At 43.4% G+C, this 15119-nt stretch overlaps 1 protein-coding gene across 1 annotated transcript in view; it reads left to right on the top strand.

The window, feature by feature from the left end:
• LOC115082566 (rho GTPase-activating protein 21-like) overlaps nucleotides 1-14893 on the top strand; it is a 28102-nt gene extending 13209 nt beyond the window's left edge. Inside the window, 7 exon segments of the mRNA XM_029586781.1 lie at nucleotides 975-988; nucleotides 5380-5469; nucleotides 7424-7549; nucleotides 7701-7742; nucleotides 8082-8187; nucleotides 10271-10302; nucleotides 12344-14893. Coding sequence (XP_029442641.1) covers nucleotides 975-988; nucleotides 5380-5469; nucleotides 7424-7549; nucleotides 7701-7742; nucleotides 8082-8187; nucleotides 10271-10302; nucleotides 12344-14074 — 2141 coding nt within the window. The 3' untranslated portion in view covers nucleotides 14075-14893.
• Nucleotides 14894-15119: the final 226 nt, after the last annotated feature.

Raw genomic sequence — 15119 nt, forward strand, 5'->3', positions numbered from 1 at the left:
TTTCAAATGTCATTCCACCAGGTAAGTGGATGGTTCTTTTCTCGCGGCTTGGACGCAGTTCGTGGACCTTCCCGCTGCCTTGAGCGCCCGGCTGGACATCCATTCATGGACCTTGAACGCCCAGCCGGACGTCCAAAGTCGCCAGCTTGGACGTCCAGCCGGGCGCTCAAGGCAGTGGGAAGATCCACGAACGGACGCCGCGACCTCGGACGTCCGAGCCTGACCTCTGCTGTAACAGTCCCTGTTCCATACACAGGTGTACCTGACCTGTCCAGTACGAAGATGACCGAACACCACACTGACATCAGGGTAGGCGGTAAATTTGCAAGGTAAAGACGCGGCAAAATAGCTGGTTAAAAAGGTGATAATCTGGGCGCACGTTACTGTATCGGAGGGAATAGCTAAATCGATCATTAACATATCATATATATAAATGCGGCGGGCGGAGACAGATACGCGTCCATTTCAGTAAACGGTAAGGACGCGTAAAACCGGATACTGAATCGCGGGTTAGCCATACGCGTCCAAAATGTGCATCCAAAGTGGGTTAAAAACAGGGTAACCGCGGCCGCGCTTTACTGTATCGGTCCGTTAGATTGTAAGTTCTTTGGGGCAGGGACTTAACATATCTGAATACTTATCACCAGTGTAAAATGCTATTTCCCTGTATGTACCAGGGTCAGTCCAGACCGCTGGGTTGTGTCTCCCTTCCAGCAGATGGAGTCGGAGAAGAAACTGAAAAGGCACCCCCTCTTACCCTGGTGTGCCATCTGCGATCCCTCAGTATTTCTCTGACTCCAGCCGATGAAGGATGACAGAACCTGCGGTCCTGATCCAATTAAAAAAAACAGCAGCTTTTAAAATAAATGTATTTTCAGTTTCGGACTGAGATTTCTTTGTGACCTTGGCTAGATCAACAAAAAAAAAAGAAAAAGTATAAATTAAATAAGAATAAAATTCTTCAGGAGTGCAAGTCCTCCCAAGGTTGGTAGAGGCACGGCTGGGGTTTCTTGCCCCAATAGCCCAGTTTCCCGGAGTGTTTTCCTGTCAACCCGGTGAGTAGGGGGATTAACCGGTGGGCCTGTCCCTCTCCCTAATAGCCCAGAGACGTTCACATTCCTTTGGTGGGAGCCCCTGTCAAATTGCTCAGACCCAGGGACGTTTTTACTCCTTCCCCTGATTGATTAAGAGCTTTAAAAAAAAAAAAAAAAAAAAAGAGTCGGCAGGCATCCTGGGTCTCCGGAGGAGAGATTTTACAAATCTAAATTTAGTTTCTTTACCGAGCGAATGCTGCATGGTTCGCGGTGCTCTGCCTGCGGGGAGCTGGCAGCGCAGCTCTCCCGTGATGGCCTCTGCTCCCGATCTATTCCCGGGGGAGAGGGACTGTTAGAAATGCCTGTGGAGGAGAGAACAGCACTTACCATGCAGTCGTGAAGTGCAGGCAGGGCTCATCAGATTTGCAGTCGTCTGCCTGCCCTGTTCCAGATCAGCGTGGGAACGGTGGTCATTTTGGCTCCTCCTGTCTCTCAGGCTGTGCACAGCTCGGGGGGGAGGAGATTTGCCTCTGTAGCTTTCTCCTCCCTCTCTGAGCCCTGTAAGACCTTCGGATTTGATTGCTGATTCTCCTCCCCTCCTGAGTCGTCGTCCCCCCCCCCCCCCCCCCCCAGGGGTGGCCTTAAAGCAACAGCAACCTTTTTCCTCACAGTTTGTGCTTTTGTTGCACAAAGCCTATATGGAAACGGAGGCTGATTTGGATTTGCCCAAGGTGCCTAAAGCCTGCTGAGGGTCCCGACACTCCTAGGGTGCAGGCGGTTCGGACGGTCCCAGACCTGACAATGCCGCCGCTCGCTGACCCTCCAGATGTCACGTCACAGGATCCTCCCGCAGCGGATTCCTCTGATGTCGATAAATCCGCTCTGCTGGAAGGAGATGATCCGCAGGTGCTCCACTTGTTTCACAGGAAGGAGCTGGACCCTTTGATCCTGCATGTGCTCTCTGTACTGGATATTCCGGCTCCGCAGCCGGTAGCTGATTCTTCCTCTGGGGATCCAGTGCTGTCGGGTCTTAGGGCTCCTCCTAGCACCTTTCCTTTTCATCCGAGGCTTTTTCAAGTTATGACCCGAGAATGGGACATCCCGGATGGCAACCTGCAGGTCAGTAGGGCGATGGAAAAGCTGTATCCGCTTCCAGGCGAGTCGTTGGATCTTCTTAGGATCCCTAAAGTGGATGCAGCCATTTCGGCGATCACTAAACGCACGACGATCCCGGGCACAGGGGCAGCGACGCTTAAGGATCTTCAAGATAGAATGGTTGGAAATCCTGCTTAAGCGGATTTTTGAGGTGTCAGGGCTAGGTGTTCGAGCGGCTGTCTGCAGTAGCCTCATGCAGAGCGCGACCCTTCGATGGGTGCAGCAATTGCTCACGGCTCAGGACCTTCCGCCGGCTGAGACAGAACAGGCGGAACGTATGGAGGCGGCGGTGGCTTACACCGCGGACGCCTTATATGATCTCCTCCGCACCTCATCGCATATGATGTCCACGGCAGTGTCGGACAGGAGGCTTCTCTGGCTACGAAATTGGTCCGCTGACGTCTCTTCTAAGTCTCAGTTGGGTTCTTTTCCATTTAAAGGCAAGCTTCTGTTTGGCGATGATCTCGAGCAGCGCATCCCTAGCACCTCCTTATTAGTGTAGAGGTGGCTGTCAGCAGGTTCCAACAACCGACGCTCAATTTTACCAGCGTCAGTTTCCGAACCCGCTGGCAGCCACGGGTTAGGAAAATGGACACCAGTAAAGCTGAGCGTCCGTTTTTCTAATCTACTGACCGGCGGGTGGATTTTTTAAATTTTTTTTTTTTTTTAAATTTTTGTTTCTTCTGACTTAATATTGCTAGGATATTAAGTGGGGGAGTGTACAGAAAAGCAGTATTTTCTGCTTTTCTGTACACTTTATTCGTGTTGCTCAGAATTTAATTTCTGAGAGTAAAATGAGCGGCTTGGCCGCACATTTTCCTTTCTGTATCCTGGGCGACTGACTAATAGTGCTCATCACATGCATTTGCATGTGATGAGCACTATTAGTTTTCGGGAGGGGGGGGGGGGGGACTTGGCCATGCGTGTTCGATATGCTAAACCCCTTACAGGTTCTTGTGGCCTGGTTTGGTCTCTGTTGGAAACAGGATGCTGGGCTTGATGGACCCTTGGTCTGACCCAGCATGGCAATTTCTTATGTTCTTAGTATAAGGGGTAATAGACGCGTGTGGAAAACGTGTGGCCAATCTCGTGCTAAACAATGTGCTCGGCCGAGCGCACTGTACTGTATCGGCCTTAAGTGGTGATTTACTCAGGGGGACATAAGTGTGGCTCTTCCTCTATTTGTGTGAATGCTTACCAAAGTAAAGAATTCAGTGATCCAGCAGATGGTCGGAAATATGAGCTAAAGCAATTACACATGTTCTTCAGACTATGTCATATATGTGGTTTTCTGGCAGTGTGATTTATTTTATGTTGGTCAGACAATTGAAGAATAGGGATGTGCAATCGTTTTTTTTTCCGGATTGGGCAATGTCAACTTGTGGAGAAGTGCGGTTTTGTCAGTCCATCCATCGGGCACTGAAACGTCAAGAAGTTGGAAAGAGATTTACGGATTGAGTAGAAGTTCTGCTTGGGATATGCTATTGCAGGATGCACATGTGAAACAAGGCTTAGAGAAAGCTAAGTACTCTTTGAGATGCTGCCCATGCCATTTGGAAGTATATATATAACGTTGGAAAAGAAGATTAGAGATTGATTAACCTTTGGGACAATGCGGAGGGTCCGTTTTAAAGCAATTTATTTGAATATAGGTTTGATGGTAAATATCCCCCTGATGAAGCTGGTAACAGAGAAACAAGGGCCTCTTGTAGGGGTTATACCGTGGTGAAAGGTGAAGCACTATCTCTAGTTTCTGTGAAGGAAGAGGCACGCAGTGAAGAAGATCAAATGAAAACAATATAAATCTTAATGAGCTTCAAACAACAGATGCACACACATACTGATGATATAAGATTAACACAAAAGGATTGGAGTTATGGTTAAAGAGTAGAGTGCAGTGAAATAATAGTGCTATTGTTCTGAAACATTTATAGAGTTGTAAGTGGTGCTATAAGCCACAGGATGTATACACACGTGCTCTGTTGTATTTTGAAAAATCTGTTTGAGATTGTAACTTCACTGTTGTGTTCAATTTTAATAGTGTGAGTGAGTTTTATGAGACACTTTTTATGTGATTTGGTGAAAAGTTTTGATAATAAATATTTGTAACCTCTCATATGGTCTATGTAATGTTTTGTCGAAACATCATTCAGTCTGAGCATAGCCTTTGAGTGGTCGTCTTTTTTTCTTTTGGATCATAAAAGAAAATCTGGCTATAAAAGGATCATTGATTTCCATTAACTCAATGTGTCTATTATATGGTTTTTGAGATTCCCATGTACTTGGGATGCACTGATTTTAATTGAGAGTAATTGAGTTCAGTCATTCAGGTGAACATCAAAAGTGTTCATAAACTGCGCATGTGTTGGTGTTCTTTATGAAGCTGCACCGAGAAGAGGCTCCATGTTTTGAACTGCTGACTAAGTTAGAATCCTGGGACTATGCGTTTAACATCTATTTTTTAAATAAGCTTTCAATATTTCTCTAAATAATGATCTTCCATTTTCAGTTCTAGCCCTGAGGCAGCTTGCATGCAGAACGCTAGCTAACGTCAGCTAGTGGCAAAACTTTTAACAGCTCGAGGTTTACCTCAGGAAGTCCCTTTGATGCTTTTTTTTTTAAGAATTGTTCATCTTTGTACTTAGCCATCAATTTATTGGAATATGAGGAATCATTTTGGTTAATGGCCAGCTTTACCCGTTTGAGATTCATTTCATGTGGCTTATTTCACTCTGGGAAATCTTGATAATTCATACTCTCCGAAGAATCCTTGCTCATAATTGACAAGTGGAATTTTGTACATTTATTGAAATATAAGAAATATTTCCAGTATGGACAATTCCACAGTTCAGGTATAAAGAAATAAGATACAAATACAAAGGAAAAAAAAATTATTTAAAATTTTTATGAAAATAGGTTAAAGAAATATAATTTCTAAATTTTGATCGAAGGAAGAGGTTTTCTTGACCAGTGATTGCACTAAATAATATGCTCAGTTGTACACACTAATACACATACCACAGATCTGAGGTCTTTGCCTCCTTGTTATGTCAACCTCAATAGGAGTTTAAAACCTTTATTTTTTACACTTGGTGTGACTAGTTTTGACATGACATTATCTGTTACAATGGCACATTGATGGAAAGCCTTTCTCACAGTGCACTTCAATGTTTAAATCATTTTCTTTCAGATTTATGATTTACCAGAACATCATTATGAAACTCTTAAGTTTCTCTCGACACATCTGAAGACTGTGGCAGAAAACTCTGAAAAAAATAAGGTATCTCAGTTTGATACGATGGATGCATTTGTACTTTAGATAGGGAGGCATTTCATAATGATGCAGAATTCAAAATTACTTTAATAATAATCCACACTGGCACACTTATATTTGTCAGGGTATAGTAGGAAGATTCACAGTTTTTATAGTAATTTATTATTTGTTTTACGTTTTTCCAGCACGTGTTTAAACCGTGTTATGGTAGACTAATGTTGCTGTACAGATTGTATAGTAAATGGGTGATGGTAACTGTTTTCAGCAACCAGAGAAAATATGAGAAAGTTGAAGGTATAAAGCCCAGACAGTGTTTCTTTTCCAACATATTTGTTACCCTTCCAGTTGTTTTGATACAGCAAAATTAAAATTGGAATTATTTGATTTACCTTTTGATCACTGTAGTTGTAACAGTTGGTTTTTAAGTTATCTCTGTAACCAAGCACTTGGCGTGATCCTCAGTTAATTCAAGAAAGCATGGGATAAACACAGGGGGTTCTCTGAGGAAGGGAGGTGAATTGTAAAGGTGAATTAGTTGAGTGGATTGGCAGACTAGATAGGCCATTGGTCTTTTTCTGCCGTCATGTTTTCCGTGTTAAACAGCAATAAGAGAACACAAACCCATTTAAACGTTGTAGTATTTGTAATAATAATTTGCTTGTTATGACAACTTTACTCAGTGAGCCCAGTTATGCATTTATAATAATCCAAACTATGTGCAGGAACCTTTGCAGTGGAATTTCTTGCTGCTAATTTCAAAGCCAAATTTATTTAAGAGCTTCCATAGGAAAGGAGGAGGAAGAAATGATATTACTTTATTGTGTATTTATTTCATTCCTTTTCGTTAGTAGCTCAAGACCAATTACATTCAGATACAGTAAATATATTCCCTGTCCCCAGAGGGCTTGCAGTCTAAATTTGTAGCTGAGGCAATAGAGTGTGAAGTGAATTGCCCAGGATCCAATGAGGGTTGCAGGATTTGAATCCTGGCTTCCCTGGTTCTCCGCCCACTGCTCTAACCACTCCTTAAGTACAATTGGAGGCCTCATCCAGAGTGGTGTTCATTTCTGGAGACCACCTCCAAAGAAATGTAGACAGTAGAAATGGGCCAGAGAGAAGCTGCTCAAATGCTGTGGACCCTGCATCAAAAGCCATATGAGGTGAAACTTAAGGCTGCAAATGTGTATACTGCAGGCTGACTTGATGAAGGGAGCATCGCTTTCAAAGAGGTAGAGATAAGTGTGTTGAATTAGCCATGTATAATGTATCACCTACAATTTGTGTGACCCTTATTTCTACATATTCAAGTGGCCTAACACAGCAGTCATAATTCTATACCTTAAAGGAGAGGTGAGTATGAGGGGATATAATAGAGACCTACAAATATCTGAGATAATAAGTAATGCATAAGAAAAATATATATTTCAGAAGAAAGGAAAGTTTAGATGAGAGGCCGTGATAAAGGATCAGGGACTGTACTCAACATTATAAAATATTTCTTCACAGAAATGATGGTAGATGCATGGAACAACTTCCTAGTAGAGGCACAAACAGGAGCAGATGAGTTGGACAGACTAGATGGGCCTCCTGGACTTGGCTGCAGTCAGTAACTGATTTAGCTAACAGTCGCAGCCTAGGCACTGTTGGTGCCTTACCACATTGAGCTAGTGACTGTGAATGGCCACACCGAAAACTGACAGGAGGCGTTGAACTTGTAGGATTACCTGAATCATAGTTCATTGCTGACCACTTGCCCATGCTTGAATGGTGAAGGGTCTGTTTTCTCAGTGGAAAGCTCAAATGTTGTGTAGCATTTGAAATCATTTGCCTGTTATGCTGGGATTATTCTGCTTTACAGGAATTACTTATGATAGTGATTGAAGAAAAGACGTTTAACATTCAGATGTTGAGTCGAGAATAACAGCAAATAACTAATGGTAATGCAATTTGATTTCCGTAGATGGAGCCGAGAAACCTGGCAATAGTGTTTGGCCCAACCCTTGTGAGAACATCGGAAGATAACATGACCCACATGGTTACTCACATGCCAGACCAGTATAAAATAGTTGAGACCCTTATCCAACATGTAAGTCCATTGCTTGTGTGAAGTGAGTATTACCAAAATGTGATGCTTTTCTGGGCTTCCTGTTGTCCAACTGTCGATCCCAGTCACTTCTGCACCGGATAATTTTACCACGTTAGCGCTTTTTCACTTTTTGTGCTCTCTTTTATTTTAGCACGACTGGTTTTTCGCAGATGAAGGAGCTGAAGAACCAATTGTAAGTATTGTGTCCAGTTTTTAAACTAATTGAAGAGGTGTTTTCATTCTAAACCACATTTATATTTTTGGAGGACATAATGCAAACTACCGATTTATAGTTCTTTTGACAATCTCTCTATAACCAGTTACATATTTTGACACATTAGGGATAAGGTTCATTATAATTGTGCTGTGCTGAAAATATTCTGGTTTGTTTTAACTGTAAAGCCCTGTGGGGAAATTAAGACTTCAAGAGAAAATGTCATTGGGTGCTTAATTAGCAGCTAGTAGATGTTTATGAATCATAGCCAACTATTTGTGAAAAGATGATGAAGAGATCTTTATTTATTAACTGTAGACAGCAGTTCAGGAGGAAAACACGGTAGAATCTCAGCCAGTGCCAAACATAGATCACTTACTCACCAACATTGGAAGAACTGGAGTGTCCCCCGGAGACGTATCAGGTAACTCTTGTCTGGACAGTGTTAATCTGAAGGCCCGATTAACCTGTCCAGTATCCTTCTTAAACCACACTGTGTACTTATGGATATCAATTCCATGAACAAATTTCCTATCCTTTATTAATAAACTAGTTTTCTCTCTCTCTCTCTCTCTCTCTTTCATTGATCCGAATGTACTGTCAAATTTTGGCTCTTAAATTTCTTGGGTACACGAGCATGCACACCGCCATTTTCTTCATTCATGGTTCCTCATACAGTAGTCCTCATGAGGTAAAACAGATTTGTTCCACTGTTCTATATGGTTGCTGTGATGGCAGGTATTGTTATATGTACAGAAAAAGTGGTCAAACACAAAGTGGAAACTACGAAACATATATTTGAGCTCCATATCTGTGGTGGTAAGCTGAATGCAAATTATACATACACTTTTAATAAAATATTATATGAGTGCATTCAAGTTGATCTTCCCTCTTTTTTTTTTTTCACACTAGCCACCCAGTTTGATCATGTGATAGGTTTGTAGGCATTAACTTCCAGTGAAATTTCCCTGTTTACCTGTTGCTGCCCTAACCCAGCATGTGTACCCCACAATTGTAATCCTTGTCTCTAGTTCTTGTTTTTAGCTTCAAAGGGTTTTTTCAAGCACTTATTGAAACAAGCGCTCTTTACTGATGTTGAAACAGGAGAAGTGGGAGGAGTCTATCACACGGTGATGTCACTAATGGATTCTATGATGTCACTGATGGACAGCTGGAACTGTAGGAAGAAGGAGGATTGTTGTCCACATTGTAGCTGCCTTGTCTGCAGAAACCCCCGTTTCTTGTAAATGCAAAAAAAAAAAAAAAATAGATGATCTGTGCTGTAAATTTTCTGTTAAGAGTATTTTAAACAGATCAATGCTACTTTCTTAAAGTCTTTCTGCTGTTTCTTGTTATTTCTGAAGCAGACCCTGAGGAGAAATAGCATGGTATGGTCTACCAGTTTTTCTAGTCATAAAACATTAGCCATGTGTCAAAGGGGTGTGGCATGGGGCTGAGCTTTATAGATTCCGAAAAGAAAATGCCAAAGTGAGCCTTCTTTAGGTGTTTTGCTAGCCCCTTTCTGCCCTCTTTATACTTGTACAGTCTCCGTTTTTTTTACCTACAGTAAAGCTCTGGTGTCCATTTTCATTTCATAACGCTTGCTTTAGGGAAGAGCAAAGCAAATCAATTAAAAGTAATGCTGATCTCATAAAGATACATAGGTTAAAGAAGCTGTTGAGGTCATTTTTAATGTTTAAAAAACAAAAGTGCGCAGTATGTACTGCAGGTGTACTTAACCTATTGAGTAAGTGCCCATTTGAATGGAACACTGGCAGCCCCTGTTGAGCCCAGAAATCGCCCCTTCCATCTTTATTGTGAGATCATTGGCAGGGAATTATTTTCCGTGGCAATGGGCAGCCAGTGCTGGCACGAAACATTGAATTATGTCATGTTTCTACCATGGCATGTGCACGTAATGACGCCACACAGCATAAAAAAACTGGGAGTTCCTTTGGGATCTGCTAAGTGAGGGTTAGGGTCTGATTTACTAAAGTTTTTCTCACATTTTATGTCGGGGGGGGGGGGGGGGGGAGAGAGAAAGCTTGGTAAACGGAGGCCTTAGTCTGACCAGAAATAGACATTATGGCTGTGTTCAAATTTTCAGCCAGGTCAGCTAAATACAATTCTTAGCTGTCTTTTAAACCAGTTCCAGTACAGGGTGATGTACTATGCAAGACTGAAACACCTCTAAACTATTTTGCGAGCAATATATTTAAAAAGAATAATAAACCTCGGTATTTCTGTTTTTATTTAGAAGAACAGGGTTCCTTTGCCATTCCTCTCATTGAGCTGGTTCTGCCTACAATTCACAGCATCCTTTCATGGCGGTGGCTTTCTGTGGTGCAGCTTGCATCTTTGTGAGCTCTTGACTCTCCACTCTGTTTTGCTCTTTTGCTTTCACATTTTCCTGTGCCTGTCTTTTCCACAAGTGTAGCGTTATCTGTCTTACAATGACTGCCACTTACCTAAAGCTAACCACATTACCCTTCTTCGATTCCCCACAGATTCAGCTACTAGTGATTCAGCAAAATCTAAGGTAAATATATACCCCAAGTGGAACTCGGACTGTTTATTTGTGATTGCTGCAAAAGAGCTTTATGTTGTCACTTGATATTGATTTCACCTCCCACTTTCTAACAAGTCGAATGTTTCTGTGGAAACCAGCACTAGGGTTTGAAAATGGTGGGCAAGCAGCCAGACGCCATGTGAGACCTGGTGTTAGGTAGTGGGGTTATGTGAAACACTGCAGAAGTAATGAATAAATCAAAAGACCCACTCCTCAAACATAGGGAAACATTTACTGCATAGCCAAAAAGGAGAATGATAAGCAGTCACTAATATGCATGTGCAGCTCTCCAGCAATTTACAGTTATCAAGGATTAATTTGCTTTATCACTGGGCCGCTCATTCTAGCTAACTTTGCAGAAGTTCCGAGGCGCACGCATATCTCAGAGGGGCAGGGGCCTAGCTTGGAACGTTACGCGTATCGCTCTGTGGTTACGCATGCACGTTCCTCAGCTGCTGGCAGGATCTGCATGCACGCCCCGCTTGCTGTGGATAGACAGTGAGCACTGGGCTCAGGCTGGGGAAAGAGGGAAGATACTGGTCAGGCAGAGGGGTCGGGGAACAGAGATACTGGGTCAGGCTGGGGTGGGGGCTGCACAGGGGGGTTAGCATGTGCCTGAGGGTTGGGGAGATAGGGAGAGACAGAAGAGGATACTGGGATGGGACTTGGAGAGAGTTTGGTGTATATTAGGATGGGAGTGGGTGGGGGAAGGGAGTGCTGGGGTCAGGTTGCATAGGGAGTTGGACTTTGGTGATGTTAGACTGGGGGACAAGTGTTGGGGTTCAGATGGGAAAGGGGGTTGAAGTGTGCTGGGGTCCAGATGGAGGGGGTGGGAAGCGAGTGCTGGGGTCGGCCTGCAGAAACACAGTGCTGAGCACTCCCAGTATGAGAGATTGTCTGTGAATATTCAGTGGGGATCAGCTAATCCACATTAATAAAACTCTTACCACAGTTGGTACTTTTTGGAGCTCTATTTGTAAGTCTCAGCAGAGAGAACAGTGAGGGGGGAGGGGGTATTTTTCTCATCCCTAGATGTGATTCCTCCAAGAGAAGATACTAGCAGGCCGATGCAGTAAAGTGCGCTTAGCTGATCGCACTGTTTAACCCGGGTTGGACATGCGTTTTGGACACTCGTCCACAATCCCTTATACAATAAGGAGTTTAGCTCGTCCGTAACGCGCGTCCAAACCCTCCCGAAACTAATAGCGCTTATCACATGAAAATACGTGGGCAGACGTTAATTTCCCGAGCAGCCCAAAAAAGTGTATAGAAAAGCAGAAAATACTGCTTTTCTGTACATCCTCTGCCTTTATATCGTGCAGATATTAAGTTGGAGGAACCAAAGGTTTAAAAAAAAAAAAAAAAAAAAATGTGCCGGCGGGTCAGGTTAGGAAAACGGACGATCGTCAAATTGAGTGTCTGTTTTCCTGTCCCGCTGACAGCCACCTCTCCTGGGCCACGGAGGTGCTAAAGGTGTGCAGTTTCCCTCCATTTAGCGTGACCCCTCATTTGAATGCTGCATCATTCACCCAGGAGAGGGAGCCGAGCAGGTGCCGAAAACGCTTTTCTAGCGCGTCCGTACTGTATCGGCCTGAATGTCATTTCTGGAGCAGGGTGTAAGAGGGTTAGTGCTGCTTCTGTCCATGCAGTACTTGTTTAATGAATCAGTAGAGGGCCTGGATTTTTACAGTACGATCAGTGTAATGCATTTAACAATATGAAGCTTTACTGCTGAAATCTGAGTTGCTCTATTTCCAAAGAGACTGTGAGAATGTATTCCTACTTTCCTGTGGTCGGTACCGCACGTGGGTTTGTGGAAATGCTTTCTCTCCAGACCCAAGCAGTAATTTTTAGCTGGTTTCTTTGGATGTGCTCTGCCGTGATTTTCCTACCCTGAGATGAAATCATCCCAGGGCACCTTTTTAAAATTTGGTTTGCTGAGGAGGGGAGAGTAAACGGCGGAAGAGCTTCTGTAACTGTTGCTTCTCTGATCCTTTTTATTTCCTTCCAGGGTTCTTGGGGATCTGGAAAGGATCAATATAGCAGAGACCTGCTGGTGTCCTCCATCTTTGCAGCAGCCAGTCGCAAACGGAAAAAGAAAGAGAAGCCCCAGCCGAGCAGCTCGGAGGATGAGCTAGATAATGTCTTTTACAAGAAAGAAGCCACAGAGGAGTCTCTCGGTGACAGCACAAAACCAAGCACCGGTAAAGAGGACTCTGAAAAAGAGAGCGAGCTGTCAAGTAGAAAACAGAGGAGCTTTCTTTTAAAGGAGAAAGAGAGCAGTAAGGACACCGACGTTGCAAAAGAAGAGAGGTCGTCATTGCGGAAGGAGAGCACACCCTCAGCAGAGCCCTCACCATCTTTTCACCACAAACACACTAAATCCCCTAATCTCAGCTGTAGAGTGAACGCAGGTCCGGATGGAAACAAAGCACCCACTTCACAAACGGCTTTCCTGCTCGAGGAAGCCGTATCTGATTCAGGCACAGTGCTAAGCACCTCTTCCCAGGCATCTTTGCACAGGCTTAAATCTAAAAAGCTAACTAATCCCGAACTAAAAGGCAGTGAGCTTTTAGCAGCTGATGTAAGTTCTATCACATCAGACTACTCTACTACGTCCTCTACTACGTATCTGACGGGTTTGGATTCCAATCTGCTTAGCCCGGAGGTGCAGTCTGTGACTGAAAGCAAAGGAGATGAGGCTGATGATGAGAGAAGTGAATTGATCAGCGAAGGGCGTCCCATGGAAACAGACAGTGAAAGCGATTTCCCTATTTTTGCTTCAAGTTCTGCTTCTGAAAGGCTCTATCGAGGCAAAAATCAAGAGCTGACCAGGACGGGCCGGAGAAACTCGGAAGGAAGCGCTAGCTGCACTGAAGGAAGTTTAACACCCAAACTCGATAGCCGCAGACTGTTCAGTTCACACAAACTAATTGAATGCGACACGCTGTCCAGGAGGAAGTCTGCCCGGCACAAGACGGATAGTGAGTGTTCTGCCGATAGCAAGAACGAGAAGGAGTTGCCAACCGTGTCTAAAGTGTTTGAGGTGGTAAAGAAAGGAAAGTCGTCAAGCAGCGTAGGCCAGCTGCCCAAGAGTGAGCCTGAAAAGCAGGAACTTGCTTGGAAACTTAAAATAACTGAAAGGTTAAAACTGCGCCTGAAAGCATCTGCAGATGATATGTTCGGGGTAGGAAGTCAAAAAGCTAGTTCTCCAGAGACCCGTAAGAAAAAAAATATTCGCCGAAGGCACACACTGGGAGGGCAGAGAGATTTTGCTGAAATAAACGTGTTGCATGCTTGGAAGGTTCAAGCACAGGAGACCCCTGTCAAGGGCAGGGATCTGGACCCGGAACTGTCTGCTGTGGACCGGTTAAAACCCAAATGCCCGTCACATGGTCTCTCCATTTCTGATTGGCTTGCTCGAGAACGTTTGCGCACTAGCACATCTGACCTTCACGTGGGGGAATCTGGAGAGCCCGTGATGGAGAACACTAGTGCGGGGGAAGTACTGAAGACGGATCCACCCTTTTTGCCAGCAGCTCAGGTGAACGAAGGCAGTTCTAGCAGTTTGATTTTGTCCGAGAAGCTGCCTTTTGCTTCGGCACTGCAGTCAGGTGACCAATTAAATGGCGAGGGCTATCAGAGCAAGAACAAAAGCAGTTTTAGTCCTGCAGTTGACGCCCACCCGCATAAGCTGTCTGGCACCCAAGTGGTTAGGTCTCGCTTCTACCAGTATCTTTAAAAATGTTCAAAATTCAGTCTCATACTGTTACAGTTCCCAGTTGCCCTGTGTATATTCTGTCTGTGAGCTGTTTTTATCATGCAGCCTTTACCTGGGTTGTTTCATTTTATGCACCGTGGAAAGTTTTCACTGCACATTATTTCAGCCAGAGGAGCATAAAGATAAGACGATGAGTGCATTTGTTGGCAGTACATGCAAATATTGAACAAAGCATCTGATGCAATATGCTATGTAATGTATACAGGTTTTTTGACTGGAATTTGCTGCATACCTTTCAATGGCTGGCATTAGTACATTTTAAACGTATTTTTGGTTTTGCCACTAACAGAAGTGCCTCATCATTAAATCATTTGATTTGGTAGGGTGCCATATTGTTAGATGTTAAATTAGAGACAATGTAATGTGATCAAATAAAATGCATTTTTTCGTCAGAAACTTTCCTTACATTTTTGTGGATTTTAACACCAGTGGATACAGAGCTTCCATTCTTTAGGCATTCCAGTTGGATCTCCAAGTTTTATATTTGAACTTTTAATACAGTTTTTGAGTTTTATGTGACTTGAATTTTTAATCTTTCTGTAAAAAAAAAAAAAATTAAAAAAAAGTAACTTAAATGTACATATTTCATGTGTATCTTTTCTTCAGATACCAGATTTGATATAAATGTTGTAACATAGGCATGTAGATAGTGGATCCTGGAGGAACTGGTTTCTTTTATTGAAAAGAGTATAATTCTGCATGAAGACCTAATAAATTCAACCTTGTATCATGCCTGTGTGCATACCCACTTAAACACTGGAAATAAAATTGTTTTGGTGACGTCTGGTGCCTGAATTTTCTTGTGCAATTGAGAATGAAGGGAAACGCTGTATCTAATGTTTACTCGCAACCTCAGTCAGCAACTGTGCCCAATAAATTAATAACTGAATGAATAAAGTAGTATTGGTCATTATGTCCTGCCTTTCTTTGGAATAAGTGACTGAATAACTTTAAATGCAACTATCTGGATTATACTGGACCACTGTTGATGGGGGGGGTCCCTGGT

This window comes from Rhinatrema bivittatum, unplaced genomic scaffold (assembly GCF_901001135.1).
Source record: "Rhinatrema bivittatum unplaced genomic scaffold, aRhiBiv1.1, whole genome shotgun sequence".
Taxonomy (NCBI): domain Eukaryota; kingdom Metazoa; phylum Chordata; class Amphibia; order Gymnophiona; family Rhinatrematidae; genus Rhinatrema; species Rhinatrema bivittatum.